At 36.0% G+C, this 13,405-nt stretch overlaps 1 protein-coding gene across 1 annotated transcript in view; it reads right to left on the bottom strand.

Moving 5' to 3' along the window:
- The window catches only part of NELL1 (neural EGFL like 1), an 883,145-nt gene that overhangs the window by 689,757 nt on the left and 179,983 nt on the right, over nt 1-13,405 (bottom strand). The window contains exons 6-7 of the mRNA XM_044681836.1: nt 2,817-2,889; nt 1,578-1,660 (exon numbers count right to left, since the gene is read on the bottom strand). Coding sequence (XP_044537771.1) covers nt 1,578-1,660; nt 2,817-2,889 — 156 coding nt within the window. The remainder of the gene's footprint in view (nt 1-1,577; nt 1,661-2,816; nt 2,890-13,405) is intronic.

The following is a 13,405-nucleotide window of genomic DNA, read 5'->3' as shown; positions in this document are numbered from 1 at the left end:
CCCATTAAGACCAACCTTCCCCCCAAGGACAATCCCAAATCCTCTGACACAGAGAACTTAATGAAGTGAAGGGACAACATTGATCTGCATATACTTGTCATTGCAGCATGCTGTTCCCTCCTCCTCCACTACCCAGGATTTTTATTTAGGGTTTGACTCATTTCACATCCCCAATGGGGTAACCATTTTATTATAGGGGCCAGGAGGTACTAGTGTTCTGCATGGTTCATTAAGCTCCCTTATACAGAAAGGGATGACTGAGGAAGGCTGTCTCATTTCCTTCCCCTTTCTTGTCATCCAAAAAGCTGCCACTGGCTGAGTTTGAATGTGTCTCATTCGCTCAGAAAGCCACTGGAAAACTTGTGCTTGACAAAGAAATTAAAAATGGAAGCTTTTCTCTCCTTTCCCTGCCATTCCTTCATATCTCTCTCTCTCTCTCTCTCTCTCTCTCTCTCTCTCTCTCTCTCTCTCTCTCCATCTATGGTCCTCCCCTTTCTAATTCATTTTTGCTCCCCTCTTTCTTTTCTCTGGATGAGTTCTCATGATTAACCTTGAAGAACCCATGAATACTCCATCTACCTTCTTCAAGGCTATTGCTGACACNGGTAATGATTAAACTCTCCTAAGATTCATGTATTTCTAAAAGAAGTTATATGTATGAAATCTAATTTTTATTTGTCTTTTTTATATCACCTTAATTTTCATATATATATATATGCATATATATATATATATATACCTTCTTCCTCTACCCATGAGACATTCTCAACAACAACAACAAAAATAAGAAAGAGCTGGGGAAAAAACATTTCAGCAAAACAATCCAGCAAAATGTATCAAATAAGTTTGATTGCATTTAGAATGATCTGTATATACAGTCTATCACCCCACCTCTGCAAAGAATAGTGAGAGGGGTCAAATTAAGTTTCTCTGGTGAACTTCTCTGAGTGTAAGAAAGGGAAACTTGCTAAGAAAGGGGAAAAGGGGAACCCTGAAAAGAAAAGGCACAGAAATAGTTGGGGGACATGTGAAGACAAAATTTGTCTCCTTCACTATTTTACCTATAGCCAGCCCTGTTATTAATAATATCCACAGTAGTGGCAAAACACTTTTCCATAGTTTTTATGACATGCACATGAACAATATTTCTTGCCCTTGCTTATTATTTTATAATCAATTTTAGATGCAAAGAGCATCACCTTGTATGCACTAGTAGCTTTGACCACATAGTGCTATACTGGTTTATACTCATCCTCTTTAATAACCAATTAATCTTATGCTACCTAAAGACCCTCAGATTATAGGAGGAGCTATTATATATATATATATATATATACATATATATATATAAACTTTCAAACACTCTGAATAAACATCCTGATAAAACCCAGTAGCATTAGAGATGTGAATGGTTATGTTTACTACCAGTAGTGCTATTGTAAGTAAAAATAAACCATTTTTATAGTAACATACAGCAAAAGCCAAGGATAAATGTTTCCATTATAGCATATCCATCTAAATTCCAGATAGGAATAGGAAATGGAATGACATATCACAAGTAAAATTCAGGTACCTACTTTTGCAGTCATTTTGGCCAAAAGCTCTTGCAAATCCATTATCCCTTGCACCAGGCTTAAGAAATCACTGCAGGTTGGACAAGCTCAATAAAGAAAACAGAGACATATATGTCAATGCAGAGCCAATATATGGTAAGAAGAAATGGAAAAATAGCTTCACTTGGTTTCCTAAGACAGGAATGTGTGTGAGAAAGGAAGATAGGAAAAGAAAGAGACACAGAGATAGAGAGAAAGAGTCAGAGATATACAGGGACAAAAATAGAGGTAGAGGCAGAGAGAAAAATCTGGGTGGAATCTCAGATGATTTCAAATCTGGAACTTTTTTCTTGACAGACGAAAAGAGGGGAATTAAAAAATAAATATTAGGTAAACAGAAGGAAAATGGTTCCAGTTTTATTCAAAAATATGCATTTAGCATCTATACTACAAACTAGGTGCTATTCTAGAAGCTGGGAACCTAAAGAAAAAAGGCAATAGTCTGTGTCCTCTATGAGATCACAAACTTCTATAGGAACATAATATGTGTGTGCAAAAAACTAATAAATACCAAATATATGGTAAATAAGGTGGAGAGAGATCTTGTTGGGCATTAAAGGAGAGGAATGTTAGGAAGGTACTAGATACATTCTGGCATCCCTATGCAATACATATATGGCAGACTTCTAAAGGACCAGTTTCATTTGATTGATGAAGGGAAGAAATATGAAACAAAACTGGAAAGGTAGGTGGGAAACAGACTGTGGATGGCCTTATATGGCAGAATATTTTATCCTAGAGGCAATAAAGAGATATTGGAGATTTTCAAGTAGGCATGTGACATGTATTTTGGAACAACTAAAGTTGTCATTTTTGAGTGCTAGCAATATGGTAGGCATTAAAACTGAACAAAGCATGTAAAGTAAATATTGTACTCTAAAGGCATGATTTCTACAGTCTTTAATAGTCATTGTAGCCAGGCTCCAGCTGTTGGCCTACAAATATCATGTTTATACAACCTAGACCAGTGATGGGCAAACTACAGCCAGCGGGCCAGATGCAGCCCCCTGAAATGTTCTATCTGGCCCCACAACATTATTAATAACCTGATGACTACAATGAGTAGGATACAATGCAATGAAACTTCAAAAGAATTGCCTTAGAAACAGACTGACAGATGAGCATTTCCTTTTGCCCACTCTTTAAAAAGTTTGCTCATCTCTGCCATAGACTATTAATAGAACACTGAAATCTACTACTTACTGCGATTCAGGTTAGGACATTGTGTTATATATCCATTTGGCATAAAGATGATTTTCACATCTTGAATGATACCCTATAAAATAGAAGAGATCTCTGGTTTTATATATATGCATGAACATATATATGCATATAGTAGTCAAACAATTAAAACCACACATAATTGTAGAACCATAGTTCCTAAGTTGGAAGAAATCTTTAAAGGTTATGTCCCAGATTTTTAAGATGAGAAACTAAGGTCAATAGAAGATATGTGACTTTCCCAAGAACAGGCAGATCAAAAGTAGACTCAATCCCAAGTCCTTTGAGTAGAATCAAAAATGCATTCCACTGTTTCATAGTCTTTGACAAACTTTCTGAAGGATCTAGAGTGATCAGGAAAAAAAATCATTGTTTTTAGAAAACCATAATTTATTTATTAAAGAGTTGAGTTGAACATAACTCCTAGGACTCCAAAATCTGTGTCCCAAACCCTCTTCTTTCTCTAAATGCTTATCTATTCACCAGTGCTTAAGGAAACCACTACTAGGTACCACTCATTAGCACTAAGGGAGTTCGTGGTACCAATATTCCATTGGTAAATTTTGTTAAACACTCTCTTATCAAAAATGATTATTCCTACACATTAGCTGACACTGACAAGTGTTTGGAGGCATAGATATTGTTTATTTAAATGATAGGGAGAGAGAGATGATCGTTACATATGAAATTAAAGCATTCATATTGATTCCTTTAACCCTGGAAATAAAATTACCCATGGAGAGAACCTTATAATAATATCTTTACTCCTCAGTTAATCAGGGAGGGTAACTTGGGATTTGCTGATGAATCCTAAGATTTGTTCAATGTCTTACTGTAAGTGAGAGGCTGTCTATTGCCCTGCCTCCACAACTTTATCTGGAAAAACGATTCTAATTTGAGGCAAAATTCATCAGGATTGCCATTTTGCAATGAAAATATTGATTTGGCTGTTGGGTTTCTTTTTTTCCAAGCTGAAATATATGATTTTTTTCAGATTTGATGGAAGAGATATTACAGAACAGATGGAAGACATAGAAGCTGGTTGAGAATATTGAGCTTAACCTATAAATAAAATATGGGCTCAAGATAGTACCGCAAGTCCTTCAGAGGGAGTAACATTTAACATTTATGTGCTCATCTCCTAAAACAGCAGAAGGTAATCGTCAAAGGCTGCTTCCTGCTTGTTATTTTAAGTTAAAATATTAATTGGAATTATTAATAGAGATAATGAAATCTCAGCACCCTCTTCATTGAATATATATGCATATATATTAACCTCTTCCTCTAGGATGATGCAGTGTTTATGATTATGATAAAAGGAAACAGCATAACCATTGTGGAACACCATCCACAGCACTTCTCAATATTAGTTCATCATTTTGTTGCTATCTGGATGTTTTTCAGTCATGTCTGACTCTTTTTGACCCCATTTGGGGTTTTCTTGGAAAAGATACTAGAGTGGTTTACTATTTCCTTCTCTCACTCATTTTACAGATGTAAATGGGGTTAAATGACTTGCCCAGGTTCACACAGCCAGTAAGTGACTGAGGTAGGATTTGAACACAGAACTTCCTGACTCCAGGCCCATTACTCTATCCACAGTGCCACCAACCTGCTCTAATCCATCACTTTTGGCTGGTAATTAGGAGGCAGCAATCAACTGGCTTCAATCTAGAGTGTTCTCCTCAAAAAACTACTTTTTGTCCTCCCAAAGCAAAATAACCCTTTCACAGGACAAGTATCCTCTTTAGGACATTAGAATGGCATAATATTATGAAAAGAGCATTGAACTAAGCGTCCAGAGGCCTGTATTTTAATCCTGGTTCTGCCACTAATAATAATAATAATTCACAGAATTTTATTACTTTAAGGTTTAAAAGGCACTTTACAACTATTATTTCATCTTATCCTCACAATAATCCTGAGATGTAAGTATTATTATTATTATCACCATTTTACCCATGAGGAAAATGACTCAGACAGAAGTTAAGTGACCTGTCCAGGGTCACAATGTCTGAGGCTCAATTTGAATTACAGTCTTCTGACTGAAGGTTCAGTGCTCTAGCAAAAGACTTTACACATATTAGATACTTAGGAAATGGTTGTTTCCTTCCCTTCTCTTGTAACTAGGCTTAGTTCCCTTCCCTGAATCTAAGTGTTCTTAGCTATTAAATTAGGGAGCTTGATGAAGTGATTTTAAGAACTCCTTAAGCCAATAGCAGACACAGTGCATTGTCTCTGGAATAAAAAGTGAGCTTAAATCCTACCTGTGTTACTTCCTGTGTTACAGTCTGACCTTGGTCAAATCACAAACTTCCCTGACTCACAATTTCCTCATCCAAAAATAAGAAAGTTGGACTAAATGATTGTCAAGGTCACTTCCAGCTCAGGATGAATGATTCTGTATAATTAGAAATTCTGAACTTTAGGACTCCATCTCCCAGAATCCTTTTCCCTTCAGCCACATAGAGTCCTTATGTATTGTAAATAAGTTTGCTGTATCCTCACCCTCTCTCTTCTCTCTGCCACTACAGCTGGGTTAGCTCACTAATTACTCTAGCTTTTTTATTTTCTTTTACTTCAAGTTACTATTAATAAATCTTATTAAATAGAATACTTGGAGATATATATTAATTTTTAAGTTTACAATTCTCTGATCCTTGTAGCTATTAAAACACAAGCATATGGAAAGACTACCTGAACTGGGATTCCCACAGTTCTAAGCTTTATAACTAACATAGCCTCAACTATGCTTCAGGCACAAAATCTGAGATGAAGAAGGTGATAAAGACAATCAAGAAAGAGACTACACAGATAGCTGACTTTTCAGGCTTTCTTAGTTGTGGTCTTAATGTTGGACAGCTCCTGGCTTCTGAGCTATGCTTTCATTCTTAAGGGAGCTTCCCCATTCTAAGAATGCAGACTAATGTCTAATCTGTCCTTTATGGTTTTAGAAAGTTGGCTATGGAAATAAGAGCTTAAGTGGCCTGCTCAGTGGTATCCAACAAGTAAGATTCAAAGGCAGGATTTCAAAGCAGCCCTTCTTGACTTTGAGACTGCCTCTTATCAGGCTGGAGGTAGGAAAGTCAAGGACCAGTTGGTATCCCTGATTCATCTTGAGATGGGCCACATCCATTATTAACCCAGTTGATAAAAATATCACAGAGCTCTACTCCTACAAAGAGGAGTCCTAAAAAGGTATGCCATGTACTCAGAAACTAAGGGCAGCTAGAAGGACATTAGCGTTTATTGGTTTTCAATGACACCAGTGACTTCATTACAAATGATGGCCCATTCAGACTGTATTGATAGGATGAATAAGTAGATAAAGGATACACTCTGTCCAGAATCTTTCACCAAGCCATATTAACTCCTATTCTGAGAATTCCATCTTGTTTTTTAAGATAAACTTCTCATAAATATACATGCATTCACACACACACACACACACACACACACACACACACACACACACACACAAAGGTGACAGTTTAATTTGTCGATGGAGATTAGGTTTCTTGAGATGCCTAATATTAACCTTGAAATAAAAAGGGAATGGCTCTCACCAACTTCCTCTATTCTGGAAATTTAGGATTTGCATAGATAAGGATTTGTGAGAAGCATACCAATTTACTTCATAGGATAACTAAATTTGAAAAAGAAAGGATTTCTCTTATTTTCTCCTCATTTAACTTTACTCATAACCTGGAGTATTATAGCACAGTATTTGGAATCATAAGTACTAGGTTTGAATACTAACTTTACTAATTGCTACCTGAAATATCTTGAGAAAGGCTCAAACTTTTTGAACCTTGGTTTCCTTATCTATAAATTGAAGATGATTATATTAGTTGTACTTACCTCATCTGGTTGTTACAAAAATCAAATGAGGTAGTCAACAAAAATACTTTATAAACCATAAAGTCCTATATAAATATATCAATATTATAAATATTTATAAAATGAGTAATTTGCTTAAATGATTTTAAAGATATAGTCCAATTTTAAAAGCTATTGAAATCCTACTCTACCATATAACCAAGGCTGGTCCTATTTCCAAGTTCCTATTCAGATACTTATGTTATCCCAGCTCATTCACATACCATTGTGCTGATGTCACCAGGCTTTAGTTTCCTCATATGTGAAATGAAGGAGTTGGACAATACAACTTCTTTTTCATTTATTCTAGCTCTAGATCCAAGATGTTATGGTCTCTATAAATGCCTTTGACCAATATGCACAGCAAGGTGGTACATTGAATAGAGTAATGGACCTCAAGTAAGCAAAACTTGAGTAAAAATACAATCTTGGACACAGGCTAGAAGTATGACCCTAGACCAGTCATTTAACCTCTTTCTGGCTCTGTTTCCTCATCTTGTCAAAGAGATAATAGTAGTATTTACTTCTTAGAGTGGTGAGGATGAAATGAGGTAATATAAAATGCTTTGCAAAACTGAAAGCTTTATATAAATGCTAGGTGTCAATATTATAGTTTTAATAGCATCTGACTATTAGGATATATCAAGTGATCAGAAAAAAAATCATCAAAAATCTTGCCAATCTTCTGTGAAAACCACTACATTATGGGATATATCCCATCCCCCAACAAAACTAACATGGGCTTATAAGGTTCTGACAGACAGCAGTCCAGTTAGACTTGCTTTAATGACTAGACAAAAAGCAACCACAGTTAAAACTACAATTGCTTGCAAACAAAAGAAACTGTTAAAAACAGTTATCAAAACATTTGGAAAATGGTCTGGTGAGTGAGTTTGTATGTATATGTCTGCTTAAATGACAGGCTAAAGCTTTCTTTGTAATTTTGTCTATTCTACCAATTTCTTTAGTAAGACTTTTTTATCTGCCTGCAGAGGTGTAATATTTGACTGCAGCCCAGCCTGGCATCTTGAAATGTCACAAATTCTAAATGAGGGGTGTCTAAATTGCTGAGGTTTGGTTGCTAATAGGGTGGCATCATGCCAAGAAGATGAAACAGGTTGCTATCTTTCCTTTATTCCATTCACCTGTTGTTTCCCACCATGTTCTTCTTTTGGGTAATGGTGCATTGAGAAAGCGACTCAGAATAGGTAAATGGCCCATTATGAGTTTTTCATGTTCATGCAACTCCTGTGTGTGATTCCCAACATTCCCAGAAAATTTTTCAATTTTCACTAAAAAGGGGAAGATGTATGCACATGCAATTATCAAATTATGTCATTAGGGCACTCTTATGTATAGAATAACCATGATTAGGCAAGGGCTCATAATAATACCCAAAGGCTTCAGATATAAATGCAAGCACAGCTTTTGTAGGAAACAAATGCTAATTCTTTTTTAACGCTCTTATTTCCCTGCAGATCTCTGTTTACATTGAAGAAAATGGTTCACTTTTTTTGGGTGCTAAAACACTGAAACAAATTGCCTTGAAAGGGAAAAGGGGAGGGGGTGCCCTGCTGGGCATGTAAATATATGGATGAAGATATGTACTGTTTGTAAACTGGCAAAGACCCAAGCTTCTGCATTGAGCAACAAAAAAAGTAAGAGTTGTGAAATCCACAAGTAGGATCTAAAAAATGCAACCAATTATGTATCTCTGCCCTGAAGACAGTTAATAAAATATTCTGGCATACATAAAAGCCAAGAAAGGCACTTGTCTATTTTCATTATGATCAATAAAAACTGGCAGCTCATTAACATATCATTAGCTACCCTGCTGTTTCCTAAGTGTTAATGCACAGAAATATTAATTTCTAAATGTATAAGATCTCAGAGTTCTCTGACTTTGGATTTCCACATAAAAGAATTAAAGATGGGTGAATCCAATCGAGCTTCTTTTCCGATGTGGCTATAAACATATGTTTACCATCTGCAGAATTATGGGAAGCAGCTGAGGTAAAAAACAACAGCTGTAGCAGAAAATAATGCCATCAATTTCACTTCTCAGTGACAGCTCAGCTGTTAGAGGCAAAAATGAAGTCCAGGTAAGGGACAGGTTTTGAACCGGAGGTTGCTGCTACCTCCTTTGTTCGTCTCTCTGAGAAAAACGTATTCAAAACGTAAAAGAATTTTCGACAGCATCTCTCTTCAGCCATCAAGGCTATGGCTTTGTCACAAATGTCCTACCAAACCATATGGCTTCTGAAGGCTTGCTCCAGTCTATAGTCGACTTTTGCCTTTCCCTTTTCCCTCTCTAAAATTGTAACTGCATAATCAGCTTAGGTGCTAAATGCATCAAAAGGAAATTGAGTGGGTAGTCAACCATCTTGATAATGGAAAAACCATGGCAATCTGAAAATGCGGATAAGCCTATCACTATCACCAAGGCTGTTTCTTCAGATGAATGCTATTTTGATTGGAAGAAATCTCCAGATTGTCTTTGCTGGTCCCAGATAGGAATTACTTAATATTAAGAGCTTTTCTGGATGGCACTAAACCAGTGATTATATCCCATGCTCTTCAATCAGTCACAGTTTTTTTTTTTCACTATCCATAAGAATGCATCAGGAAACTAAAATTATGCTGGATTGTAGAGTTTTTTGCTTTAACTTTGCCTATAACGTGTCGCATTAATATTTAAAATGTAGAACAATGTAATCTTATTCTAAAAACATATCATAGGGACTTTTAGATCCAGAGCAATAAAATCAAATGCTGTTGTCCTTCAAACCTAAAAGCATCTGCAATGTTACAAATATTACAACTAGAAGGATGCTCCAACTCTTATTTAGAGAAGGCAGTTGGCCTCAATTTTTTTGCAGCGGGATAGTGGTAGATAGAAGGGACAAAATCTTTATATTATCAATATGATTGAGGAATTGATACAATATAAAAAAAACATTCTGCAGGGAAGAGAAGAAGACAACAGGTGAAGGAGAGAAACAGAAAGGAGAAGGTAAAAGAAGCAGGGTCATAAGATCATAGATTTAAAATTAGAAAGGTCCTTTGATCTTCTATTCTATATTTCAAATAATAGAAATGAGGACATAAGATATGAAGAGATTACATGTGAAGTAGACTGAATAAATGAAATAGGCTAGAGAATAAAGTATAATTGAAGTAGATTAATCCATTCCTGCATTATTTAGAAAACTGACCTAATCTCTCTAGGGGGCCAAGCAACTTATGCAAGTGGTAGGTCAGAGTCCAAATTCCCCTATGGACAACAAAGGGACATCAGGACAAACAAAGAGGTCAGGATGGAATGCAAGGTAAAAATAGCTAACTTTGGATGAATGTTTATATGAAAAGTAAATATCTTCTGAATAATCTGAATGTTATCACTTATCACTGACCACACACACCTATGTTTGTGATGAGGCTTTTCTTGACAAATAAGAATCTGGATAGCTTTGGATCTTGCAAACCTATTTAAGTGATCTTGTAATGTCAGTCTTATACAGTTTCCATTAGGGAAGGCTGTCCTAGCTGGTAGATTTCTTTTCCTTTTTTTAATAAATAATGGTTCCAATTATTGAATTTCTGGGTGTCTGTACTTGTATTATGAAGTACCCCCACTTCACATGACTTATCCAAAGTCACGCAGGTAATAAGAGGCAAAGTTAGGATTTGAACCCAGGTCCCCAAATTTCAATTTTTTTTCACTACACTCAGAAATGCTTGTGATGTACAAGCAAAATATATCACTTCAAATATAAGGCTCTGGTTTATTTTTCTTCCTTATGAACATGAAAAAGTCTCATTATTCATCTAACATTATAGAAAATGGCCCATGATTCTAATTAAGTTGTGACCAGAAAGCCAGAAAAACAAATAAAAATAGGACTTAAATTGGGCACTTGAAGATCGCATGAATGGTGAAATAATCATAAAAAGACCCCATTGTGGAAACAATAAGATACCAGAAGTGTTTTCACAATGGGCCACATACCTAGAATGCCACACCTCCTAAGAGGAGAAAGAACCAGCTAGTTATCCCTCTTAAAATCATCAGGTTTTTTAAAAAAATGATTTTAAAAAAATAGAGGGCACCATGGAGTCCTGGATAAGTTCTATCTCCTCTACAAAGTCTCCCTAATCTACCTCAACCCACAATGATCTCTTCTTCTCTAAATTTATATTGTATATAATGTCTGCATCACTTAGTCCTCCATTTACTCATATGCTGCTTTGTATTCATGAGAAATCATAGACTCTAAAAGCTGGAAGCAACTTTGTTACTTAACTGTTTCAAATGTGCATGTTTTGTCTCCTCTGGCTAGATTACTTGCAAGTTCCCAGAAGGAAAAGCCTCATTCTGCTTTTGCTTCCCTATTAGCATTCTAGCATGATGCTATAGTGTTTATGCATATCTCAGGCATTCAATAAAGAAATGCTGGTTAGGAGGAGGAGAGAGGAGTGGAGCCAAGATGGTGAAATAGCAGAAAGATATATAGTGCACTTCCCACTCAAAACTCCTGCAAAGAGATCCAGAAAACACAGCAGATTTTGGTTCCTGACTGGGAAAGCCAATCATAACGAATCACTTTTCCAAGCTACATCAGCATAGAGAAACAGAAAGGTCTTTGGACACTGGAGACAAAGTCTGGCCAGAAGTCATCCTAGAGTACTCCAGTGCCCCTAGATTTTATCAAAGGGAAAGGTTAGGTCCCCAGACTAAGGTGTGATGCCAACTTGCAGTTTTGTCACCTCCTATCCAAATCCAGATCATAAATTCAGGGCACAATGAGGAAAGGACCAGAACCCAGGGATGGCATTCTAACATGAGAATCTAGAAAGTAGACAGTATACTAAGCAAGGAGGAAATGGAGGAAATTAAGAAATAAGCAGCAGCATTGTGACTCAGATGTGAGGAGCAGACTCTCAGTTTCAGCTTCTAACCCAATCTGAAGGCTCTTCTAGAGGAATAAACAAGTCAGAAATCTGAGGTCAAAAGAAGTCTATAGTTAAATCATTTGAAAGTGCTTGTCGAACGGCTGATAATGCTAGTCTAGCAACAGGCTATTGGTCAACCATTAACCCAGGTCAGGAACTTGAAAGCTCAGTTCAGTGCAGTACATCAGTCAGATTTTGTTCTGGATCAGAGTTCTTGGGGAGCAATGAAAGCCCCAGCAAGGGCTGTCCCTGAGAGTCTGAAACAGTGTGATGCTCAATGCTCAAAAAAAGCAGCAATAGAACTAGTCCAGACCTTTCCTTCAGAAATATATAGAGCCTGGCCTTAACATTAATTCTGAAGTCAATAAGTAGGCTGGAAAAATAAAAAAAAATCTCATCCCCAAAATGCTATGATAGTGACTTCAATACTCAAGACACAAGCTCAGAAGGAGAGAATGACTCCAAAACTGCTTTAAAGCCTTCTATAAAATTGTAGTTTGAGCACAAATTAAACTACAATTTCTGCAATGAAACAAGAAGTTTTTTTAAGGTTTAATTTTTTAAAAAATAAGTGTAGTCTATGTGATAGTGGAAAAACTGAGAAAGAAATAAAAGCTATGGGAGAAAGAACTAGAAAGGGAATTAACAGCGTAGTATAAGAGTTATTAAATCTTACCCCAATTGTAAGCTCCCTGAAAATTATACTAGAATAAGTAGAAGAAAATGGCTATATAAGGAAACAACAAATATTAAAAACAAAATCAAAAGCCTGGGAGGGAAAGAGAAGAAAATGTAAGATATAGCAAAGCAAAAAGAATTGACCTTGAAAACAGATAATTAAAAAAAAGAAATGAAGAACTATTGGACTACTAGAAAGTCATGATAAAACAGAATATAGAAATTATATTTCAGGAAATATTAAAAAGAAAACTGCCAAGATCTCTTAGAACCAAAGGGAAAAGTGGAAATAGAAAGAATCCACTTATCACATTTTGAAAGAAACTCCAAACTCAACCTTCTAAATCAAAGAAAAAAAAAACTGCAAGCAGTCAGAAAGAATGAATTCAAGTACCAAGGAGCTACAGTTGGAATTATACAAGATTTCACCATCACTACTGTAAAGAAATGGAGACTTGGAATTCAATAGTCTGGAAAGCAAAAGTTATAGTCTTACAGCCACAAATTACTTATCAAGGAAAATTTAGTGTCATCATAATGGGGGAAATGGATCTAAAATGAAACAGAGGACTTCCAGGAATTCCAGATGAAAAGACCTGAACTGCATAGAAACCTTGAAGTGTAAATTCAGGAGTCAAAAGAAACATAAAAAGGAACAACAATGAACAATGACAAATGACTAAATAAGCTTAGACTCTTTGCATTTTAATATGGAGGAATGATACAAATGTTCACTCAGATCCCTTTTCTCACTAGAGATAATAGAGTCTAATTAGATAGAATGTCTGGGAGTGGTTCTGTTATCTCCTGATGATCTTTTTTAAAAGAATGAAAAGAAAGACAAAGAGAAAGTGACAACAGAGGGAAAAAAATCTAGGGGAAATAATTTCACATAATCAAGATATGCAAAAAGATATCTGCACAAATAAGAAGGGAGGGGTAGGGAGACAGGCTAACATTTAAACCTCATTCTCACCTAAACTAGACAAACAAAAGGTAAACACACACAGTTGTATACCAGAAAAACATTTCACTCAATGGGGGGAAAAAAGGAAAGGAGA

This window comes from Gracilinanus agilis, chromosome 6, assembly GCF_016433145.1.
Source record: "Gracilinanus agilis isolate LMUSP501 chromosome 6, AgileGrace, whole genome shotgun sequence".
In the NCBI taxonomy this organism is placed as follows: Eukaryota; Metazoa; Chordata; class Mammalia; order Didelphimorphia; family Didelphidae; genus Gracilinanus; species Gracilinanus agilis.
The sequence above is the reverse complement of the archived record's forward strand: the minus strand, read 5'-3'. Positions and strand labels throughout refer to the sequence as shown.